This window comes from Cucurbita moschata, unplaced genomic scaffold (assembly GCF_002738365.1).
Source record: "Cucurbita moschata cultivar Rifu unplaced genomic scaffold, Cmos_1.0 Cmo_Scf00010, whole genome shotgun sequence".
Lineage (NCBI taxonomy): Eukaryota > Viridiplantae > Streptophyta > Magnoliopsida > Cucurbitales > Cucurbitaceae > Cucurbita > Cucurbita moschata.
In genome coordinates this window covers 1,277,695-1,288,129 of record NW_019268526.1, presented here as the reverse complement: position 1 = coordinate 1,288,129, position 10,435 = coordinate 1,277,695, and the positions used below count along the sequence as shown (strand labels likewise).

General features: G+C 35.3%; 2 protein-coding genes across 2 annotated transcripts in view; one reads left to right on the top strand and one right to left on the bottom strand.

Moving 5' to 3' along the window:
* The window catches only part of LOC111448515 (polyadenylate-binding protein RBP47-like), a 7,781-nt gene extending 3,455 nt beyond the window's left edge, over window positions 1-4,326 (bottom strand). The window contains exons 1-4 of the mRNA XM_023088174.1: window positions 3,728-4,326; window positions 2,427-2,907; window positions 1,225-1,304; window positions 1,021-1,151 (exon numbers count right to left, since the gene is read on the bottom strand). Coding sequence (XP_022943942.1) covers window positions 1,021-1,151; window positions 1,225-1,304; window positions 2,427-2,907; window positions 3,728-4,087 — 1,052 coding nt within the window. The 5' untranslated portion in view covers window positions 4,088-4,326. The remainder of the gene's footprint in view (window positions 1-1,020; window positions 1,152-1,224; window positions 1,305-2,426; window positions 2,908-3,727) is intronic.
* A 3,694-nt stretch (window positions 4,327-8,020) lies between these two features.
* On the top strand, window positions 8,021-9,961 carry LOC111448682 (probable carboxylesterase 12). The gene is made up of 2 exons (XM_023088368.1): window positions 8,021-8,486; window positions 9,338-9,961. Exons 1-2 carry the CDS (start codon window positions 8,059-8,061, stop codon window positions 9,810-9,812), a joined length of 903 nt encoding a protein of 300 aa, XP_022944136.1. The 5' UTR covers window positions 8,021-8,058; the 3' UTR covers window positions 9,813-9,961.
* Window positions 9,962-10,435: the final 474 nt, after the last annotated feature.

Genomic DNA, 10,435 nt, shown 5'->3' with positions numbered 1-10,435 from the left:
AAAAAAAAAAAAAAAAAAAAAAAAAAAAAAAAAAAAAAAAAAAAAAAAAAAAAAAAAGGCACAACCTTTGGTGTGAAGAACTTGATCTAAAAAGTTCCAATCAACGTTGCCATTGCCGTCTTTAAAATTTATAAAGAAACAAGCTCCAGATTATGTGCAATCAACCTATAATTGCGAACTGAAACCATCCAAGCAAGCACTCCAAATAAAAACAATAGTTATTATTTTTCTAAAAAAAAATCTATGAACTTCATTGGACAAATGAAATTCTAGGAGGGGAAAGAAAAAATTCATTTCTTTAGATGGAATCTCTTTGATGGATAATTAGGGAATGGGCTTGACTTGGTTCTCTCACAAGTTGGAGCTTGTTTTTGTAGACCAAAATGATGGTACAATTACAAAATTCGAGGATAGAGTTTATAATCTGGCAGATTTGGCAACTTTTTCTACAAAACCTGGTGAGGGCAAGCTTGATCAGTATATTTCAGCCAAGTTGATTTGAGACGGAACTTTTCTGAAAGAAGTAAATTTTACGGATGTATTTTTGTAGGTTAACCACTTCCGCCATCGTGTTCGGCAGCTCATTTTAGGAACAAGGTAAAAGGTAGCTTGTTGTATGAATAAAGAACGAACACCTATGTCCGGCTTGAGTGCCAAATTTACAGATTCAAAATAGAGAGCCTTATGCAACATATTTGGTAACTTGTCTAAGTCAATCTGGTTTTAAAAAAATGATCCACTTGCCATAGCTTTTTAAATATATAGCTACAATTATTATAATAAAGTACATATCTACAATTATTCTAGAATAGCAGGCTACCTAATCAAAATATCCTAAAAGAAGACACAGGCATATATAGGTCATAAATCTCAGACCCAATGAGGCCAGCTACAATAGCAAGCCAAAACTGACTGCTACTTCACGGGTCAATCCAACTTGGGCCAGAGTAACCTTCCCAATTTGTAACCTCTAATTCTTTAAAGATAAGATAAGCATGGCAGCTGCATGTTTAACAGTACCTGTTGGCAAATTGCACAAATCCACATCCCTTTCCGATTGGGATTTTCACAGAGACAATCTCACCAAATTTAGAGAAAGGTTGCCTGAGATCTTCGTCACTAACATCAGAATCAAGGCCACCAACAAATATCTGAGGTAGCACAAGTTGGTTAGGTATGTATTGGAAGAGAGAAATAATATGAGACAGGGAAGGATAGACTAACAGTCGTGTTGTTCGATTCGCCATCTGATTGTGAACCCTGAACAGCCATGCCATTTGCATGTCCACCAGCCAATACCAAAGCTAAATAAATGAAACACAGAAATAGGCATCAGAATCAATGTCTAAACTCAAACTCAAATATATATTGAAAACACATAAACTTCATTTTTAGTCGCATCTACGCCTTATAGCTGCAAAATAAATTAACCATTAGAACGTCTTCTACACAAGAAGTATATAGCAAATCTATGTTCATAATTCTGATGCCTAAAATCCATTCATGAAAATGAAAATATTACTAGGACGGATGCCAAACCATGCACACGTCAGATGAAAACATCGAACTTTTATTCTTCATCCTCTAGCTGACATATAGCCAAAAGACACTAATACTGGGCAGTAGGCTGGTTCCCTAAACTTCTCAGAGAAATGATGTTTTAATTATCAGTGCAACAGGAGGGGAAAGATGAAAATAAAAGAAGATTTCAAGAAAAACCAGTACCAAAAAAGTTACAATACGATCCAACTTGGGTATCAGATAACAAAGAATAATGTGATAAAAAACATGACTAACAGAATAATAGATCCACAGACAAAATCACTGGTATCCATCAATAGACTCGAACATCACTAATGCTGAAACTGTTTAGCATTTAGAGGATGGAAAGATTTAACAAATAGCACTGGGTTAAGGATACAAAATCCTGCAAATGTTGCTATAGCAGATTTTGTATTCTAAAAGTGTACAACTTGTATTGCAAGGTATACTCATTGATAAAGATATATAAATGGAAATACGGAAATCCATCAAAAAGGAAGAAATAAAATGAAAAATAGAACCCTAGCCTCAGAACCATCCCTCCTTTTGTCGCTGAACTAATTCCATGAAACTAGAAGAATGAAATAGGAAACCGTTTGCAAACAATTCTATTGCCCACTGTTGAACTTCTGTAACAACCATTAACAACTTTATATTAATTATTGTAGTTGCTTGAAAAGGGACAATTTTGAATGATAACTTTTTAATACCTTTTTGTGTTCTGCTTTTTTATTCTTTGTTTTTTAGGTGTGTGTTAGGGATGGAGGCATATTCGTTCATTCATTCATGAAGCTTGTAATAGAGATGGTTAATGATGATTTAAAGACTTTCAATTCCTTAGGAACAACAACACCCACAGTAATGCCAGAAAAACCAAGGCTAACCTTGTGATGAATAACCTTGTTGATATCCAGATGCTTTCTTTGGTGTTGCAACACCAATGCGCATGGGTCTACTTGAACAATATATCCCATTCATTTCAGTCACAGCCCTTGTCCTTTCACTTTCATCACCAAACCTGACAAATCCGTAACCTTTTGAACGACCTGAATTTGAATCAATAACAACCTTGGCTCCCTTAACAGATGTGTATTTACTAGAAAAAGTTTCTTGCAGCATAGCATCAGTTACATCAGCAGCCAAATCACCAACAAATATAGATAGGTCAGACCCAGTGTCCGGTCGCCTATCACTTCCACTAAAGGTTGCCCAATTGAGACGAAAAGGCAGATCTGTGTTAGGCATTATAGCTCCATTATAATTCTGCAATACCTTATCAGCTGTTGCATGCGAATAGAACTCAACAAATCCATAGCCCTCAGATTGACCAGTTTGCTTATTGCATATAACCTTAACAGAGAAAACCTGAAGCAAACAGAAGACACACAGTTCAGTCAACTAATGATCAAAAAAAGATGCTCATGATGGAGATTGAATTAGACCAGGGGAAATATAAAAGACAGTCTGCAGCTATCCATCGAACCATTGACCAATAAACCAGAATCAGAAGCAAGCAATAAGTCACTCAAGAACACTGCACGGACGAATTAAGAATAATGGTAAATCAATACCATACACTAACTCCTTCAAAATAGTAATGACACTGAAGACCAATCACACATTGTTTGATGAAATTCAGCCCCAAGTTATTTTAAGACAAGAAACTAAGAAACGAACACACGTTATTTCAATTTAAACTCAATAATACACGTTACTTTAATTTAAATTCATGACATCATGAGGAAGGAAACATAAACTACAAATAGTATTGCAAACCTTGTGATCTATTTGCGTCGATCATTATGATGTCAAAGAAGAATTGAAAGGACAAATCAAGGACAAATAAACGGTAATTAACAAAGCGCAAAAAAAGAGATGCTCATACAAAAATAAATCAGTCTAGGATTTGTCCCCTCTTCAGTAACAATTCTGGTCGCATTGGCGAGACTTGTTTTGGACCACCAATCCAATTTCGGAACAATATAAGATGCAGCAATAATAATGCCAACAATCACAGATTCACAGACTTCAAATCAATTCTATAACGCGTAAGCACGAAAAAAAATAAAGAAATCCGATCGATCTCTGTACAGAGAGCCGCAAAACGATCGAACAGAAACTAGAAGAACGAAAATAGGTTGAGAATCGTAAAAAGTAAAAGCTCGATACGATAAGTAAGTTAGACCTCGCCGATGTGAGCGAAACAATTGTGGAGATAGGTCTCGTCCATCCAGGGCTGAAGATCACCAATCCAAAGCGTCTTAACCTCGTCCGTGGACCCCTGTCTACGAGGTCGCTGCGACTGAGCTTGCTGTTGCTGCTGCTGCAACGGCGGCGGCTGCTGTTGATAAGGAAGGTGAGAATACGTCATGTAATGCTGAGGAGGGTACATCATCATCTGTTGTTGATGCATCATGGCCATGGCGGCTGCGGGGTACTGCATCGCCATCCATTGCTGTTGATACTGTTGTTGTTGTTGAAACCATTGTTGGTGGGGGTGGGGGGCCTGGGGATTGAGATCAGCTCCGTTGGACGGCTGGGCCATGATCTTCAAAGAGTCTCCGTATCCGTCCGTATACGTATACGTCTCCTTCTCCGTCTCCGTCTCCTTCTTTCTTCTCTCTCCGACGACGAGATTAAGCGAGAAACGACGGCTCCGGTTGGATGCAAAGGAGTAAGACCAGGTTGGAGAGAGAGAGAGTGATGCTGTTGAAGGAGAGAGAAAGAAAGAAGGAGAGAAAGAGGAGGAGATTGGGAATGAGAAAGAGGTTTTATTGTGAATGATAGGTTACAATAAAATAATAAAATAATATAATGGGAGAGAGAGAGAGAATGCGGTGGTGGCAACGGTGGTGGCCACGGTGGTGGATGGTGGATCTCCGCCGGTTACTTTACAAAAATAAAAATAAAAAATTATAAAACAGATTTCAAAACCTGAATGGAAAAAGAAAGGAAAGAGGAAGAAGATTGGTTTGCCCTAAAAATGGCCTTCAATTCAAAAAAATAAATAATTAATTAATTTTAAAAAAAATTATATATCATAAATTTTCTATCCGAAAATTTATGATCCATTCAAATATGTATCTAATAACAATTAGTTATTAATTAGTTATTAACTTTTTTATTAATTTTTGTACATCTCAATATTTAAAAATATATTTTTAATACATGTGTTTAGAAGTATTTATTAAAAAAAATGACGTAGATAATTCCGTTAAAATAGTAAATGATGAGGAAAAAATAAAATATTTCTCTGTATTAATTAAACTGCTATACAGACAGATGCTAAGATTATATCATCTGTCTCCATTTCATCATATTTGTCTAGTTCGAAGTATATTATTAAATTGTAATAAATTTGGAATTCTTGTTAAATATTATATTATATTACCGCTTATGAAATGAAATTGGATTTATTATATTAATTTTAATTGTTTTAAAAAAATTAATTTAAAGGTATTATTCATAATTTTGAAAGTTTAAATTTATTTTAGGATAAAGATTTTTTTTAATATTAATTTAGTCGAATAATAATAATAATAATTTATCAAAAATAATGATATTTATATAAACCAATTTTAAAATATAATTAACAACAAAATTAATGGTATGAATTAATTTTAAATTTTATCGAAATAATAAAAATTGAAATAGAAAAAATAAAATTAAAGTCAAAACTTTATCCAGTTAATATTATGTTCATATTCTCTTATTATTATTATTATGGTTATATTTTGTATGATGTAATAAATTAAAGATTGGTATATAAAAATGTCAAGCTGGTGTCCTTTCCGTGTAACAGCGTACTTAGCAACGCGTTGATGTCGTCGTCTATGTTAAATGTTGGACCATTACTTTGAAGGTCCACGCAACTCCGACTTATTCTTTCCTAATCATTGTCTCGACTCTAATTTCAAACTTTTATTATCGGCATACGCTTTACTCAAGTTTAGAACGTTTATTTTCGAAATTAAAATTTTAAATTACATTAAAATCTTCGAGTCTTCAAACTGCTTCGATTTTCATTCAAAGCAGCTATGGTTTTCAAAAAGTTTGTAACGTCTTTTATAAATCTTTCTTCAAATTCTCAAATTTCTAAACTTAAAAAATAGAGAACGGCTCTTTTATTTAGAAAATCTGCTTTCAAATTTTAATTAGTCGATGTGTTTTCAAATTTTATTTCAAGAATTATAAATTAATTATACTTTATCGTTTACATTACCAAAATACTGATATTGAGTTATCAACATGAATATAGCTCAATATCATTAATATATAATATTTTTTTTAGATTAGACGTTCAAATCTGTATGTCTCATATTTATTATAATAATATATATATTAGATGAAAATAAACCTTTTAAAACTAGTGAAATCAAATAAATTCAACAATTAAAATAATGAATAAAATTAAAAATGGAGTAAAAAGACATTTAAAGTAATTAAATATTATAATTAACCATGGTTTGGGAGAGTTAACCATAATGTGGTGTAAAGCATTCATAAAATTGACAGAGGCATGACAGAGAAGCGGCTGCCCAGGTTGGAAGGTTTGACGAGTTTGTTACTCTGACTCCTCAAAGTTGAGGGTACTTTTGGAATTTTGTGAACCCTCAACGACCTGTCGGCAACTAGGTCAACGTTCAATCCTCTCAAACTTTCCCGCCTACCTCAAAGAATCGGCACGTGACCTTCTATCCTTTTCCGTTATTTTCCTTTTTTTTTTCTTAGTTCACACGTGATATGAGAATTATAATTTCTAATATCTTAATTTAGGATATATATTTTAATTAAATGAATCAAAATATTTTTTAAAAAAAGTAAAAATAATTTTAAAAAAATCTCAATTTAATATTAATATATTTTTTTTACTAGCTTTACTTTTACGACTCTAAATCTTTTAATGGGCTGAAGGGAATTAAGTAATTGGGCTGGGCCAGCGAGAGTAGAATAGCAATGGGCTAAAGGGAATGAAGATAATTGGGCTGGGCCTGGAGCATCCGTCTAAGGGCCTGGAGGATCCAAGGATGAACCCGTGGGCCAACCCGAGACTAGGGAGGCTGTGGTGTGACCGGCGGCGAACTTGATTCAAGGCGCGTGTGCTTCACGCAGAATTAAGGGAGAGTGGGTTTGAAGGGTCCGGCGGAGTTGGTCGAGACTGAAATGGAAGACCACGCGCTTCATTTTCTTGAGAATTATGTTTAAAATCTAAAAAATAAAAATAATAACCTAAAAATAAAAAATAAAAGGGTGAAATTTTGTTTTTATTATATATTTTTTAATATTAAGTTTATTATTTGATATGAACCCACACGTCAAACCGTCCTTATTAATGACGTAACATATTTTCTATTACTATAATAAATATATTATTTGGTAATACAAAAGGAGTCTAGGTCACTATTCAAAAGAATATTAAAATTGTCGTGTTGTTGGAGGTGGAACCTGAGTCATCACTAATTTCATCAAACTACCGTTGTGGGGTCAAACCCGAACTCAAACCAAACCAATCCCGGGTCACTTGTGCGACAGGCGGGATTACTCACCACTATACTGCAACGACATTTAAAAAATATAATATTTGTCAACACACCATATTCTATTAATCGTCGTTAGAAAAGTAATCCAATTAAAACTGTCCAAACAAAATTAAAGTTGTATTGTTGAAGATCAAACTCAGGTCACTCGGGTGACAAGAGGGAATATTCATCCATGTACTACAACAACCTCCGGAACATAAGAACTCGAGTGACAAGCGGGAATATTCACTACTGTACCACATCGATCTCTAAAAAATGAGAAAAAGGAATCCAATTTTGAAAAATTAAAACTGGGCCGTTGTCAAGGATACCCACCACTATACTACAACAACCTTTAAAAAAATATAATATTTATGAAACACACCAGATTTTATCAATTCACGTTAGAAAAAGTAATCAAATTTCGAATCCTTAAAATTGTCAAAACAAAATTAAAGTTGTTATTGTTGGGAATTAAACTCAGGTCACCGGAATGACGGGAATACTCACTTTTGTACTACAACGACTTCCGGGGCATAATAACTACTCCCCCTTGTACTATAACGACCTCCGGAACATAATAACTCGAGTGACAAGTGGGAATACTCACTACTGTACTACATCGACCTTCAAAAAAAAAAAATTGTTAACACACCAGATTTTATCAATTAACGTTAGAAAAAGTAATCAAATTTTGAATCTGATTAAAACTGTCAAAACAAAATTAGAGTTGTTATCGTTGGGGATCAAACTTAGGTCACTTAAGTGATAAGCGGGAATATTCACCCTTATACAACGACCTCCGAAACATAATAACTCGAGTGAGAAGCGGAAGTACAGACCAACCGTACTACAACCAAACCTTCCACTCCAACTAAAACAATTCTTTCATAGCATTAATAAATTAGGTAGAAAGGACATGAATTTTCTATAAATAAAATTACTTTTCGAGTCATAATTGTCCAACTTCGAACCGCCATTCATTTTCTGCTCATCAATGGCTTCTTCAACAAACGACGTCGCCGACGAGTTCTTTCCCTTCTTAAGAATCTACAAAGACGGCCGCATCCAACGGCTCCAAGTCACCTCCGACATAGTCTCCGCCTGCGCCGACGACCCCAACTCCGCTTTCCGAGCAAAGGATGTCACGATCTCCGTGGATTCCGCCCTTTCGGTGCGTATTTTCATCCCTTCCGCCGTAGATCTGAATCAGAAGCTGCCCCTTCTGTTGTACGTCCACGGTGGAGCCTTCTGCTTCGAATCGGCTTTTAATTTGCAGTACCATAGGCACGTGGGTTCTCTCGCTGCTAAGGCCAACGCCGTCGCTGTTTCCGTCGAGTACCGCCTCGCGCCGGAGAATCCAATCCCCGCCTGCTATGACGATTGTTGGGATGCGTTACGGTGGATCGCGGCCCATGTGAACAGGTGAGGCTGATTTCAATTTTTAATTTTTTTAAAAATCAGATATTCTTTTTAACTTTTTAAAATATTTAGATATTTATGATTTCATTATCAATATATATTTTAATAATAGAAATAAAGATATTTAGATATTTTAAAATAAATAAGTCTAGTTATTTTTAGATATTTTAAGATATTTTTTTGAAGCAATTCCAAGAAACTCCAAGTTACTCTAATAGAAGTGTGAGTATTTATCACAAAATATTTATGCTTAGGTATTAGAGCGAAGTTGGTGTAGGTTACCGATCTCTAATAATTCTTAGTATACTCTGTGGGAACCTACTCGAAATGGGTGAAAAAATTTGAGCTTAAACTGAGAATGAGAGCCAGGACGAAGAATATACTCGTCCGAGACGAGGAACCCGGTCTAAATTCTTAAAAATTGAGAAAATTTATCTCTAGCATGATTTTATTTTAAAAGCCTTTCTCGTTAAAATATTATCATTAGTCAAATAGTGTCAAGCTCAATAATTGTCTAGTCCGTTAAATACCCTTCAAAGTTTTCATCCAAGAAATACAAAAGAGTAGTATTCTACTTAAAAATGTTTGCTTAATCCACCACACCTAAATGACGTGAAATTTATCTTATTTATAATCAAATAAACTACAATGACATAGAAAGAGAGCAAATATTTAAATATTTGTCTATAATAAAATATCAAAAAAAAAATATATATATATATATATATATGGTAAATTAGTACTAAATATCCCGAACACTAGTTTTTTTATTGGTCTTTGCAAGAGTGCGAGCGATTCACACTCAATTATGTTTAACATTTTTAGTTTGTGTTCAAAACCTTGGGCGCCAACAGGGATGGTCCAGAGCCGTGGCTGAACCAGCACGCAGATTTGGACCGGATCTGTTTAGCTGGCGACAGTGCGGGCGCCAACATCTGCCATCACTTGGCTGTTCGTGCAGGAACATCAGCAGAGCAGCTGGGCAGAGTAAAGGTGGTGGCATTGGCTTTGATTCACCCGTTCTTTGGCGACGGGGCGGGGGACCGGCTGTGGAAGTATCTGTGTTCGGACACCACTTGGCTGAGGCCCACCGCACAGGATCTCGCCACGTTGCCTTGTCGGAGAGTGAAGATCTTTCTGGCAGAGAAAGATTCTCTGAAGTTCGGAGGGCGGAATTACGATGAGGATTTGAAGAGCAGCGGGTGGAAGGGGGCCGTGGAGACGGTGGAGCACGGCGGAGAGGATCATGTGTTTCATTTGAAGATGCCGGAGTGTGAAAAGGCCGTTGATTTGATGGAAAAATTATCCTGTTTCATAAACTTAGATTAGGATAATCGCTCGACTTTTGAATGAATTGTAACACGAATTGATGACGGGTCTTTTCAAATATATGTATTTCATGTGCATCGGGATACTTTCCCGTTATGTTAGGTTCGTATGGATGCATACCTTCGAAATTTATGTTCGTCATGATATCATGTAGGTTTTTTTTTTTTTTTTTTGTGACGTTCGACAACATGTAATGCGTTGTGTCCGACTAAGCCAGACTTAATGGGTATGTATACGAGCCTGCCTAGTGGGTCTATGTGCGCGTACATGGGCCGTGTGTGGGGAAATATCACATATCCAACCCTGCCCAAAACTGAAAAGAGTCTGAGACCATGTTACGACTTTAAAAGAATAGGTCCCAAATCATGATATGTGTGTGATTGTATTACTAACCTCATCAGTATGTCTTAAAATATTCAAGTCATGTGCTACAATTATATTTTTCAGATAAAGGTAAGGCTTCTATCCATGAATGACGATGAACGTTGGAAAGATCATGAAAGTCAGGATAAGTCAGTAGAACACATAAAATTTCATGCAATTTATTTTATATTCATAGACTATGTTATCTTTATTTTGTTTCGATTGAAATAGGGAAGTTTATAGGCTTATTTTAAATATGT

Coding starts and splice junctions, on each gene's coding strand:
- LOC111448682 (XM_023088368.1), top strand. CDS start 8,059: ATGGCTTCTTCAACAAACGACGTCGCCGACGAGTTCTTTCCCTTCTTA. Junction 8,487..9,337: donor ATCGCGGCCCATGTGAACAG/GTGAGGCTGATT, acceptor GGGCGCCAACAG/GGATGGTCCAGAGCCGTGGC.